Consider the following 15,040-nt stretch of genomic DNA (forward strand, 5'->3'; position numbering starts at 1 on the left):
TAGTCAAAGAGACGGCTGTAAAATTGTATGAGGTTTGCATTCAAGTCTAAATATTCATAAAATTCGCAAAAAATATTCTTTACTTTGAATATTTTATCTATTTATGCGATCACCGATACTCGTTAACTAAAAAACTTTTACAATATTACTAGCAGGCAGTGGCTTGCCTTGAATATTTTTCTGTTCTTTATTCCGTCACAAGTAAGCTCTTGACTGCAATTTCACCTGATGGTAAGTGATGATGTAGTCTTAAAGATAGCTCAGTAGAGATAGCGGATATGGCAGTTGTATTAAATACCTCAAAGCCTCCAACCTCCTCAAATTATAAATTCCCGATTGTTCCCCGCCGGGGATCGATATCTCATTAATGAGAATTCTTTATCCTTCTATAAAACTAGACTATCGTTAATCTGGTTTTATAAAAATATAAGTTTTCATAATAATAAAATATTTACTTATTTATTTATTTAAATAAGTATTAGTTTATTCTGAAATTATTTATAAACCAGAAAGCTCATTTATGTTAAGTAAGTCAAGTCATTTGTTAAGAATTACAACACACTCGCGTAATTTACACACTGAAATTGCGTACGTTATAAATAAATATACTACGACAATACACACATCGCCATCTAGCCCCAAAGTAAGCGTAGCTTGTGTTATGGATACTAAGATGACTGATGAATATTTTTATGAATAATATACATAAATACTTATAATATACAGATAAACACCCAGACACTGAATGAAAAACACTTATGTTCATCACACAAACATTTTCCAGTTGTGGAAAAATGTAACTACAACCGCTTTATTTCTCCAAATACACATAATGTAAGATGAAACGCCGCCCCTATCCGGTTTAATATTTATGGAATACATGAAATGGGAGTCAGGCTTCGTGTTTCAGCTTCATTTTGCATGGGGTGCCGGCACCCTCCGGTTACGTATAGAATCATTTACGTCTATAAAATACGATACGCGCTGCACGCATTAAAGATCGTATTATATTTTTAAAATAACTAGATGTTCGTCTCGAATTAACACTTCACATTATACTCGTAAGTAGGTAGAGACTGCAACTGTTCAATCAATCAAAAATTCAAAAATTTAAATGGGAAGAATCAGATCAAAAATTTGTGTTCTACTTACTATTATCTATTTGGTGTTATTAATTCTTCTAAGATGTGTCTTTTTAATAGGACTTCCTTTTTGACTCCTGATTATTAAGATTTTATAAGTGATAAATATATCTGACCGCTTGTAAATATTTAAGCTCAATATTAATACGTCCCTTTCACCATACCGTTGCTCGGAAGTAGAAATCGATGTATATTGAAAGCACGGTAATTTAACCAAGAATATTTAATGGCTTAAATGTAATGATAACCTTATTTATGAGTGTCAATGGTGTTGCCATAATTTGAAAAAAAAAAAAACATTTATTCCTTTGGATGCATGAACTTGGAATATGACCTGTTATTTTTTATCTAGGTTTTCTAAAGAAAAAATATTGTTATATTGTTACATAATTTAAGATACTATTCCTGTTGAGCTAAGAGATATAGTTAATGTATATAATAAAATGCCTACCCTTGCCTCGTCCTATCTCATAGAAATAGGACGTGTAAATGTAAGATATAATTGTCACCCTAGTTTCCAATAGATTTCAGCTACAGAATAGCAAATGCCTGCTTAACTACCTACATTATGTAGGATGGCTACATAATGTAGGTTTCTTTCAAGAAATTCACAGTACCGTCCAAAAGTTAGAAAATATGTGTTTTCAATACAAGATCCCAGGAACTATTTATTATTCTAAGATTGATAGAGTAGGTACTTTGACATTTTTCCGTCAGAGTTAGCTTTTAAACGAGACAGACTATTGTCAGACACTAAAGTTTGTCTCATTTTAACTGTTTTGTAAGTCTGAAGTAACTTAGTAATGCTAAGCGCTCTTTACAGATCTCAGCCTCAGAGTGCGCGTTAAGTCGACGCATCGGCCTCGGCTGTTATCACTTACATGTGATTAATAATCTTAAAAACCCGCCAAACTGCATTGAACACCGTGAAGAGCTAAGCCTTAAATTCCTCTCTTTTAAGAGAGAACTGGCTTAAATATTAGGATTATGATAGCGAGGCCAATTTCATCCATTTTCTTTTATAAATTCAAATACTTGCTTGCCATAATATGGCCTGAGCAACCTCAGCCTCAGCGATTAAATACTATGATTTACTGGAATAGTTTATTGAAATCTACAGTGGAAAAGCTTACTTTTAGATCAACGCGGCGGTTGTTCTAGTTATTTTTTTTTCAAATTAAAATCAATAATGCCTACAGTTACAACAATTCATATCAGTTGTTACTTCTACAGTGAACTCACACTATAATTTTTGGCCCTACTCGACTTCGAATCCAGGAACTAAGATTAAAAACTCATACTTAATAACCACTAGATCATGGCATTTATAGGCAAGCAAAAACTACTTTACTAACGAGATAGTGTTCCTTAGAAAACCAATGGTCTCTACACTACAAGCTACCTAGTAAAATATAAAACACACTTGTAGTCAAAATAAGCGCCTGTGCATCGTATGTATATAATTATACGGCTGCAGTGACTGAATCACCTAACAAAGATATTCGGTTCATTGAAATGTGCCGAGTATGATGAACTTCGGATCGCTTCGGGCACGCGAACGCTCTGGGCGACTGGGACCTGTTCGTGGTATTAAAACTAACCCAGTACTTTGAACATCAATGTGGCGCGAATTACTCCATAAGCGGCCTTTATCATCACATATTAAGTGCAACAAGTGTTATAAAAAAACCATAATACAATATTTTAATCTGCGAATTATTATTTTTATATTGTAAAAATTTAGCAACATTTTTATAATACATCATTCAATTCCGTAAATTAACACCTGCTTCTATCCAAGTTTTTTAAAATAATATGTAGATTTATACACAGGTTTATCTTTTACCAATAACGATATTGATTTACTATTTACGTACAGGTAAACCTAAACCTAACCTACACTGTTTTATTATATTTATTATCCCTGTATTCTACTTTACGTAGAATGTCAGCGAAAACGTGTCAATCGTAAAATTTTCTGATCGGCTGACAATACTCTTGCTCAAATCACGTATCGCCCCCGTATGGCCAGATTTCAATGCAGTTTTCAGCAAAAGATAGAGTTATTAAAGAGAAAGGAATATGTATATTATACCTACCTATCTATATTTTTGTGTGCTTACATTGAAAACGCTGGCTAAGCTTTACGAGATACATCAAATTTACATACCAAGGCATTTTATACAGCCTTATGTAAATAATAATATTATAAACTACCCCATATAAATATCCATATTGCACCCGTACGAAGCCGAAGCAGTTCGCTAATAATTTCTAAGTTTGAGTTCATTGAACCTCATTTAGCAGCACACTGCACTTTCAGGGAGATTCGCGATGGAGCCAAACTACCTATACGGTTCAGCAAGAATCGTAACTGTGGCTGACAGACGATACATAATACTTATAAATTTACTATAACAGCTTAACTGACCCCTGTCGCTTGAAAGGCGCCTTTTAAACTACACTATAAGGTATAGTTAATAAAAAAATGACACTTTCTTATCTATTAAGTATATCAATAAGCTGTTAAAACGTAATGAATAAAAATTAGCACATTATCGTTAATCGTTAAAATAACAACTACTAGTTCTAGCAATATTTTTTTTTTAACTGTTAATTTATAACTCTTTTTTTATTAAAACTTATTAATGTTTTCGTTTGTTTTGACATATCTATGATTTTTTTATATTTATGGCAATACAGCTTTCTTTCATCGGTGAATAAAAACACGCAACGTTCTAATTTCAAATTGAGATGAAACTTACGGCATATAGAGTCAGTTGAACGAATGCTGTCGGTAAGATAAACAGACTGGTTTCGATATCTCGAAAAAGGCAAAATATTCTCTTTTTATAAAACTCATACACGGGAAGTTGCCTCCGATACCTAATCTCACGAGGTAAGTGCAGTTTTGACTTTAATGTGTTAATAAAATTGTAACCGTTTTGTCGGCAAACGGAGACCAAAATTTGTATCGGGACTCCTTTACGAAATGGACTGCGATGACAGCCACAATCAGCACGCTCGTAAAGAACACGGAAAATGTATTCGCTTATTTATTATGGGTCCGAGAGAGTTACTGAGAGATAAATTTAAAGAAGTTAAAATAATGACAGTTATAACTAATACGTATTTGAAAATACTATGCAATAGATGGAAAAAAAACTTGTTTTACACACAACTGTTCAACATAAAGTTACTCATGCTTATGAACGTTTTGTTAATAAAATCATGTAGGTATTTCAGATGTCGTTTTTTTACAAATATATAATAATAGTTTTATAGACCATGATAGTGTAATACGATCACGAAAAGAATTCCTAATGGTAACTAGTTTAAGTGTATGCTTCCTCTCAGACTAAAGTAGGTATATCATTCAGTTTTTTACATAGGTTTTGTAACAGTAAATTAAGAAATTAAATTCATTGACAATTCAAGGACAGCGCTTCATTAATATTTAAGTCATAAACATGCATTCTGTGGCGTCAATTTGCACACCTCTTCATACAAGTACAGCCCATTTTTACCTCACAAATTGTGCATTAATATTTGAAGGTAATAGAAACGAATTAAGAAACTTAGGTACGACTATATACACAGATAAAATTTACCAGTTAATATAAAATTGTACAACAACGCGATTTTATAATTACCTATTGATATATTAAAATCCAATATTCAAATATTTTATTTAATTAAAATAAATTATATTAGATTTAAAATTATAATATTGTACAATAATGCCATTCAATTATTGTAAATTTTAAATATTAGAAGATTAAAATCTTCGCGAAGGCGACTAGAATTTGTTAGCCTCACTCACCAAGATTTGCTGACATGATGTCTTGGTCCTTTGGTTTCTTTTTTCTCGGTCGACCTTTTTGTCGTGGTGGTGGTGCCGATGTCCCGTTGAAAAAAGGGCCTTTAGGAACATCAGGTTCTACTCGCCCAAACTCAGGCGAAGGGTACGCGGGATAGTGAGGGCCTGGTGGTGGCCCCACGTAGGGGCCCGGGCACATTTGTGGGGGACCCGGGACTGCCATGTGGGGACCGTAGTCCGGCATCGTTTCGTAATGCAGCCTGCAATAACATTCACGTGAATCATACTACGTTTTAAAAAAATATTATTCATAAGTGCGGTGAGGATAGAAGGGCATATAAATAATTTAAGGTATGTATATAAAAATGAACTGCCGTGCTCGCAAACACTCGAAAATGGCTGGGGTTATTTTATTTTTGTGTTTTACTAGCAGTACGATAGGTAAAACCCAATACTTGTCACTTCGAATAACTTTCAATAGAAATCATTGAAATTTCAATTCTTTTGTACGAGTGAATGTCAATGAACACCTATCCAACTGAACCGATTTTGATGATTATTTTTTGTGTGTGTATAAATGGTTTAGATATATAACTGACTTATTTGACAAGCTAGTTTAGTATATAAAATATCTTGCGATTTTATATACTTTACCCTAGCTTGGCCTGGATATTACTAAGCTAGGATCAAAAATATTAAGTACGCTTCTATTCTACATAATTAAAAAAACCTTGTACTAACCTGCAATAAACAGCCGAGTTTCGAATGCCGAACGTATCACCCTTGGTAAGTCGTGTGCTACAGAGTGCGCAGGAGAAGCAGTGTACGTGAAAAACTAAGTCACGAGCTCTCATCACCAGTTCCGACGCAGAAATGGGCGTGTTGCACCTCGCACAACGTTTTGAGCCATACAACCTATAACAAGAAGAAAAATAATCAATTTTAATTAATAGATAGGTATTCTGAAGAATAATATACTGAGTGGATCTGTCTACTCGAAGCAGGCACTTATTGAGGCGTAGTCTCCTGTCCGGGATTTCTTCGCGAGGATGCCGTACTTCTAGAATTAATATTTCCTCTTAGGCGCTCACTCCTTTAAGGCGCTCTGGGAAACAGGGATTTAGATCTTCGACTCTCGAAGCTGTTCCCTCGTCATTTTTAACGTTTTCTATAACTATATGTTAGTGATATTAACTTGGACCGAAATTACCATTGTCTCCTTTATGTCATGTGTTATAAAGTGTTGTTGGAAGTGTGTGTCGCGTAGGCAACGTGTGTACAACTTATCGTATACTACGGGCACCAAACATATTGACAAGATGGTTTATTAACTCAAATGCCACATTAATGCTGAATTTCAGCCGAGTTGGTGTTGAATCGGTATGGTTTGCGGTTAACATGCTTTTCAAACATTAATTTACTGCGGGTCAATGTTGTCCTCGTGCTGAGAATTTCTTGATGGAAACCCGAATACTCTTAACACTATGTAGCATAACAGTATGTAGGTAACATACTTTCTACAAGGCCGTATTTTATTATTTTTTAGTGTTTAGGATTTCGAACCCGAAAGGAACCAACCAAGAGGCAAGAGGGGGGTTACCAAGACTTCGCCCTGCCCGTCTGTCCGTCCGTTTGTCTATCAGCGAGATATATCCCGAGCCGTAATAGGTTTAAATGTAATAAATTGCTGCAGAAAAAACTAATAATATTTTTCAAATAATGTGGTTCCCATTCAAGAAACAGTGGTTTTGCTCAATCAAGGTTTGCATCGTGGCAATGTGTGGAATCAAGCTACCACTAGCCGGATATACGAACCGATTATATTTTTGGCATATTTTACGCTAAGGACCGAGGATGGCACGGGTGGCCGGGTGGTACAGAAAGAACGACATTTTAAAACAAAATCATCACAACTATCGAAAGTAAATTAATTCACAAAGTATTCTCGGTAGTAATTTATTTTGATGTCGTGTTTCTCCGGCGTCTGGCGAACTAACTATTTCGAGGGACAGATAAGTCAACAGCAAAAACTAAATTTGTGTGTAATAAATCGTTTAGAAAGGAAAGCGACCTAATGTCGAAAAGCCGGGGATAAAATACGATCAATCTCTTCGATTTTCAATGTAAATAATTTAATAGGTACCTACTATTTTTAGAACACGCTAGTCTATGGAACTACCAGTCTGATTTGAAAAATCCATTTCTCATGCGTTAGCCAATTCTTGAGGAGAGTTGTAGGAAAAGAAGAGGACGAAGAAGATGATGATGAAATACTTAATTGCACGCATAACATACAGGAAAAGAAAAAGTAAACATTGTGCAAAGCCGGATTGCTTGCAGCAATCTATTACAGGCAACCTTTGTAGGACGGACTTACAGCAAGAAAATGGGAAACAATAAACCGGACGGGCAACACCTTGGTTTGTAATTAGTATGGAAAATATACTTGTATATTAGGTTCGTAGTCTTCTTGTAGTAGAGTAGAGCTTTTTGTGACAAAGTTCGTCCGGGATAGTAATACCACCCTGTATATTTCTGCCGCTAAGCAGCATTGTTGCAAAGCTGTGTTCCGGTCTAAAGGGCATAGGTGCCGGAGCAACGGCTGAAGTCGCGTAGAATCGCTAATTTAGCAATAAAATTGTTTAAAAATAAAGGCAAGTACTTTGTGCTGCCATATAATCCACATAAGTATGCCAATATATATATATATCTATTTACGCTACGTAACCGATAGCTTAATTCAGAATAATTCGAATTGAAATCAACAAATTGTTAGGAAAGTTGAATTCGAAATAAACTTATTTCATTTTAACAAACGGAGCAATATCGGTTTACCGCAAAATTAACAGGAACGCGCTTTAAGTCTGCAACGTATTTTAAGTTCATTAATAAAATTGTAATCATTTTTAATAAATAATTTCATTTTCATCACAAAAATACTGTGGTAGCTTAATTTAACATTTTCCCATTTGTCGATCATTAACCATACCTTTTTATTAATGAATCGCGAAACACTTTCATTGAATGTAATCAATCGCGCGTCGGGGAAACGGGAATTTGAACCATGAGCCCATAGATATGTGGTAGCATGTGAAATAACGTAGAATTAAAGGCGTGTTCACAGGCAACTGACTTAATATGTATAAACATACAAATATGTATTACAATATGTATTATATAGAAATGTACGTACAGAAGGCACATTCAATACCTAGAAACATAAAAAAACTCTATTGTTGTTAGACGATTGTTCCTTTGTAGTGACTTGAAATTTCGACACTAAATAATTAGATATTATAGATATATTTGACAGAAAATAGTGTTGAATATATGATAATATATATTAATTTAATCCTAAATCTGCTAGTAATAATCGTTCTAAACGTATCCTGGTCTAAGAAGATGCCTACATGAAACATCATCATATCAACTCATCACTGGCCCACTACATGGCATGGTCTCCTCCCAAAATGAGAAGGGGTTAAGACCGTAGTCCACTGCGCTGGCTCAGTGCCGATTAGCGGACTCCACACACGTTTGAGCACATTATGGAGAACTCTCAGGTATGCAGGTTCCCTCAGTGCGGTGAATACGCAAGTGAACCCCGTGCTCTGCCTTATAAGTCTATCGAGGAACACACAGAGTTTTTAGTGGGTGCAAGTCTCCTAACTACTCCGTTTCCCCCACGGAGTGCTATGCATCAGGCATTTTCTCTGTATAAAAAAAAAGGTTATTCAGGTTCCCTCTCGATATTTTCTTTCACTGCTGAATAAAATGATATTTTAATTGCGCACGCAGATAACTTAGAAAAGTTAGAAGTGCGTGCTGAGATTCGAACTCGCGCCCCCAAAAGGGAAGTCGAAGTCCTACCAACTGGGCTATAATTCCGCTTCCATTATAATATTAAATATTAGTTGTAAATATTATTATAGTAATATGTTTAGTATGTAAAGTGTTAAAACATTTTACTGTTTCCCGCGACCAAGTTGGGGATTGCTTCGGTTTTTCTTAAATCCCGTTTAAATCATTTCCCGGCCTACCTTACTTATGTCCTTCCCCAGGATGCAATCTATCTCTTTGACGAATTAATGTGAAATCTGTAAGTGGTTTAGGCGTGATTACAGACGAATAGAGTACGGGTTAAGGATAATGGTCCTATATAGCATGCAGTTATTACACAGGTCTAAGAAGTCGTTTTTTTTTCATTAAACTATAATTTAGACCCTTTACGGAAATCTCATCTGGTGGTAAGTTATGATGCAGTCTAAGATGGTATAGGGCTAACCTGTTAGGGAGTATATACCCCTAATTGATTTCTAGGCGGCATCGTAGCGGAACTCACATGCTGATTCTACACCACCTTGTATCATAACGTTAAATCGCTTGGCGGCACGTCTTTGTTGGTAGAGTGGGAACTAACCGCGGCCGAACCTCCCACCACACCTAGAGAAAATTCTGGAATTATATTTTTTTTTACCAAGAATCAAACCTGTGACCTCACTCATATCTGTATATGTATTGTAAAAACATTAGCTAGTTGGGTTATAGGTATAAGAATTCCTGAATTATTTTTATAACAGAAGCCCTACAAGATTGTATTATTATTATTCACGACACACTAACAAATTCTATTAGTTAGGTAGATAATTAAAACCGGTAAGGGGTCAAGATTCCAGATAGCGGGTTCGACTCCCGAGTGAGACGTCCCCGTGGGGTCTCGATTCCACGACTTACTCCTATCTCGATCAAACGACTCTGAATTATTTTCGAAAACTCAAACAAAATTAAGACATAGGTATGTATGTCCCTGTAACCCTATGTTTTATTTTAGACTACGTCCACGTTTTGACCTGGGTATACCGTATACTCTGTTAGAAATGTGAAAGATGCTGCGTGAAAGGGGTTAAAGCAATGATCTAATTTTAGTTTTATAGTCAAACAAGCCGACTACAGGGCAAGGGTCTTCACTTCTTCACTTAAAATGGGGAAGGGTTAGGCCGTAATCCTCCACACTTGTCAAGTGCGGATAGGTAGACTTCACTCGCCTTTGAGAACATTATGTATTAAGCGATTTTTTGGGAGGAAAAATGGGTATCTTATGAACATCGAGTAAAGAACAGGTTCTCAAGTATCGGTCAGTAAAATTCTCGATGTCAGTTTATTAAGATGGGCTTAAGGCGATCACTATCCCATAAAGAACAGAACTCTTAAGCGCGTGTGGCTCACAATCGAATCCAATGCATCAAGCTGGTGATCGGCAAAGTACAAGATAGGAAGCTGTTCCGGCATGAAGAAGGTGATGTTTGACCTAATTGAGGATACCCAATTTTTCGCCAGCTGTTGTGCCTTGGATCCAATGCATACGATTTGTTTATCCACCTACAGCGCTCCACAGAAAAACGCCCAATGCCACAAGATTAAAATGAAGCCATCGAAACTCAACATAACAGTCGTGGTCGTCGGTCACGAGCGATGCTATCGGCGGCCACACAGTCCGAGCACACACTTGGCCCGCTCGGTAAGAACCTAGGTGTTGTGCGATTATAATCTGGGACTATTTTTTATGTAAATTATTACTATCCCAGGCTTTACGGTGCAGTTGATAAACAAGCATTAGAGAATACTGTGCCTCACTATCACTACATAGTAATGCTGGTGTAAAATAAGAAATTTTACTTGAGAAATATTTTCTGTTCCAAGATTTAGATATAACAATCATCGTCCGACAGTAGGATGGGGAAATTGGTTAAATCGAAATGTTTTTCAAGAAGCTCATATGGTATCGTTAACTACCACAATATGTTTAATATAGGTACTAACTCAGATCTTTAATAGTTATCAGTTTGAAGATAGGTACCTAGTAGGTACCTATGCAAAATTTGGATAACCTCCGAATGCGAAGCTTTTTAGCTTAACTTCGGCCGTATCTATAAACTCAGTATTATCAGTAGGTAAAAACGTTTTATATGTATCTTCCCATGAAAGATAAAGAAATCAGCATGAGTGCGTATGAATATTTAGCCTACATACCTTTTATAACACTTCCGCTAAAATTGCCAGTTTAGCCAGTCATGCGTCGTAAGCCTCTACGATGCATGACTGGCTAAACTCAACACGATGGATTCTGAAGTAGGTGGTGATGGCAGACACAAGTCAGTTCCTATGTTAAGCCAACTCTTTACTAACTAAAATTCCGATACGTATTACGATCATGATCACCATTACTGGCTACTACAGGGCACGGGTTTCCTTCCGCAATGAAGGGTTTAGGCCGTACTTCAAAACGCTGCACATAGGAGTATTCTTTCAAAAATCGCGACAAAAATATTTGATAAGTTTTTTGCTACATTTAAAAAAAGGACAATATTTTATCATAGTTACACGTATAAAACCTTCCTCTTCACCTATTTCTTAATTTTGATCGCAATCTATCTCCGTGTTATATGCGAGAGCGCTTGCGATCATCAGGCTGAGGGCATCTTTCGAAAATGGGTTACTTGTTTTGTGCTGCCATTGTTTGTGACTACTAAAAAACGGATCAGAGCTTAGTAACAGTCTATTTAATATGCCTCTGTTGCAATCCACTCGTGAAAATTTTCGAGAAAAATTTAATCTATATTGTCGAAAATGCTTATTACGGGCCTCAGCTGCCTCTTCTGATAACTGGCCAATAGGAAGGAGTGCATGTGCTATCACTGCGGCACCATGTTTTAATACTTTGTGAATAGTTGGTGACATAGGATACCAACCATAAAGATCGGTGTACATTTTAGGCAATTCAATGGAAGATCTGAGCCACTGTTCATTGCTTTTTAAGAAGCGTTCTTCCTTGTAACTAGCAGGTATCCATTTCTTCTTGAAATCGCTCTTAAAAACCCTTAAAGCACGGATTAGGTCCTTTTTTATTATTAGGGCATTCTGTAATGCCTAGAAGTTAGAATGTTAGTGCAAATCAATCAATGTAAATTTTTAAATATAGTTCACACATCCTTCTTCCATGTTCAAAGCCGTTTTTTTCTGATCTCAAAGTAAATATATTACAAAATTTAAGTAAGCAAACACCAATATAGAAAGTTACGATGACAAAGACTTGCAACGATAACAACAACTGGGTTCTGACTGACGTACAACGACAGGTATAGAGCGGTGGGAGTGCTAATACCTGCAGATACTCAGAAGAGTTATCTAGCTTGAAGAACAGTAGACTCGATGGGTCTTTTGACCAACCTGCCGATTCCGACTTTTGTCGCGTTTTTTAAAAGAATACTGCTATGTGCGCTGGCTAAGTCCGGATTGGTGAACTTAACACGCCTTTTGAAGACATCGTGGAGATCTCTCATGCATGCAGGATTCCATACAATGTTTTCCTTCAGCGCTAAAAAAAGTGATACTTTATAGCTTAAAACGCACAAAACTTGGAAATGTTAGTGCGTGTCGGAGTTCGAACTCGGCCCTCGAAGTGAAGCCGAAGTCCTAACCACAAGGCTATCACCGCTTCGTGTTATAATATTAAAACCAAATCGGTAACTGGATCAGCACATTTACTGTCGTATCGACGCTACTCGACCCTCAAGTTGAACCATTATATCTCAATAAACGACCTAAGGATTAATAATTAGCAGCATAAGCCTAAAAACGACCGACAAGAATTCGAAACTACACCTGACCTGCACGTTAGGATAACGAGCATCGAATTAAAAATTTGGTATCCGATACCTTATAAACCTTTATCGCTTCACGGGTATGTTTACCACGTATCTTCAATATGCAGGAATACCCCAGGAATACGATATTACATGTACTATTCCACAAGAGAATAACAAATCTTATGCGTGCCACCTCTTAGGTCTTCGTAGGGTAAATTCTTGCGGTAATACGATACACCGTTTTTTCATTGGAACTCGAAAATGACTATTAATATTTATCAGGTTTGCAAGCTTTAATGATTATTAAAAATACGCATTGTGCAAAAGCAGATAAGCATTGTATAAATGCTTATTTCTGAATAGAACTCCAATACCTGACACTTTTTCAGTATTTGACCTAAGGCCTCGTGATAGTCAACATGCAAATTAATTGACCAACGAGGCAGTTATCATAGAAAAGCAAGTGGAAATATCCCGAAAAGTTTCGTTTGGTCATGGTAACCGTAGGTGCGATACCGCAGGACGGAACGCGTTTCACGCAAGAAACCCGTCGATTTGTCACGCTGCCTTCAACAATGGCGAGCGGCAAGCTTTATTTGTTAATAATGTGTCACGGCAAACGAATGTAACACGCCTATTCACCGGCAATAATCGCGATACCTAATATTGGTTTCCCGATACCGCGTAAACGCATATTAACTCGGTTGTATTGTTTTTGAAAAGATCAATTTCGTCAAAGCTGGCGTTCATTCATTCATAAAAATAACTACTGAACCAATCATTTAAGTAAGGAACTATATGCTCAATAGGCAGATTTGTATCCTGTACTAAGATTAATCGAAAACGCCTTAGTAGAACCAAATCCGACACAAAAAGAACTTTATACGAAATGCAAGTGAGCTAAATCATAAAAGTAATTTTTACTTTGTACCTATGCTATAAATAGTAATACGGAACGGAATGTTTTTTCCGGGTTGATAGATTGATCGAAAGAATAGGTATAACAGGACGGAAAAGACTAAAATAATACCAATCTAGCTGACACGGACACCTAAAGAGGATTAAAAAAGTCCGTGCTCTTTTGAATGACATAGGTACTGTAGGCATTCAAAATGAAAAAGCTATTTTGGGAAGTATCGCTGCACTTTGAAAGAACTTGCGTTTTGAATAGCCGACCACCAATCGATTCGTAAAGTGATTAGCGTGTCTGCCGTGAGTGAAATCTTGGGGTGTCGTAGTTAGATCGTTTTTGGATTAGTGAGCCTGCGAATTAAGTACGTAGTTAGTATTAAACCTTCGATTATTTTTATCAAACATTTTTTCTCTGTCATTATTGTCATATTTATATACTTTTTGTTTTAAATTTTCAAGAGTAAATTATAAAAGAAAAAAAAAACACTATTAAAAATTTATAATTAAAAAAACTTTTAAGATTTTAATATTTTAATCATCATTATTATTCCGCTTCACGGCTGAAACATAGGGTCCATACAACCGTGACCAACATCAACCAAAAGTTTCGCTTTATGCCTATAATGTTGATTTTGATTGTGTAAAATTAGCATTGAATGTTTCGACTTCTATTAGTAATATATGGGATGGAAAGAACTACTATTTTTTTACTAACAACTAATAACTAATTGAGTATTAAAAACCTAATGGGTTTTATTTTAACTAAGTTTATACTTTAAGTTAATATTTTTACACTTATATTTTAAGTTCGCTGGACTTCCCTAATGAATTAATGAAAATTGATAAAAATCCATTGCAAAGCCGTAAATTGACGTAAATTGTAACTTATCTCAAAATTATCAATTTTTAGATAACAAATGATGCCGACAAAGCCGTAATAGAGAATCAGAGCCCTGATGATAAATGTAACGCAGCTTTAGATTATAGCGCGCCATACTGAGACTTGGAAGCAGTGTTACAACCACACTTTCATGCCCCTTCCAGGATAGATGTGTGTATATACACAAACATTATCCCTACTACTACCATGTCTATCATATGTACAATTTCCAGACCAGACTGAAAGGATCTCGTTTATGTCGTAGTCTAACAAAGAAACAATGGCACATTTACTTTGGCCTAAAATCTAAACTAAACTTGTAGTCAAAACAATTCGCGCGTCGAACAACTGTCCGATGACGTAAATGTGACCATTGGAATCCAGTCAGATAAACGCATCCTAATCAACCTAACCTGAACCGTTCTATTTCGTTTTGACCACACGATCTAACCGGGGAACACCCATCTCTATATAATCAGCCTAGCCGGATGTCTCATTTCAACTGGATCTAAGTAGATTAGATTGAAAATAGTACATAACGTTACCTGATCAGTCCCAACTTCACGTAGTCTAAAAAGATGCAAATTCGGAAAATAACGAAGGAGACTAGATTAACTGACCCTAAGAGGCTGGGATAAGC

At 36.1% G+C, this 15,040-nt stretch overlaps 1 protein-coding gene across 1 annotated transcript in view; it reads right to left on the reverse strand.

Moving 5' to 3' along the window:
• LOC120636675 (protein apterous-like) overlaps nt 1-15,040 on the reverse strand; it is a 104,327-nt gene that overhangs the window by 33,463 nt on the left and 55,824 nt on the right. Inside the window, exons 3-4 of the mRNA XM_039908241.1 lie at nt 5,704-5,877; nt 4,966-5,222 (exon numbers count right to left, since the gene is read on the reverse strand). Coding sequence (XP_039764175.1) covers nt 4,966-5,222; nt 5,704-5,877 — 431 coding nt within the window. The remainder of the gene's footprint in view (nt 1-4,965; nt 5,223-5,703; nt 5,878-15,040) is intronic.

The sequence above is a fragment of the Pararge aegeria genome, chromosome Z (genome assembly GCF_905163445.1).
Source record: "Pararge aegeria chromosome Z, ilParAegt1.1, whole genome shotgun sequence".
In the NCBI taxonomy this organism is placed as follows: Eukaryota; Metazoa; Arthropoda; class Insecta; order Lepidoptera; family Nymphalidae; genus Pararge; species Pararge aegeria.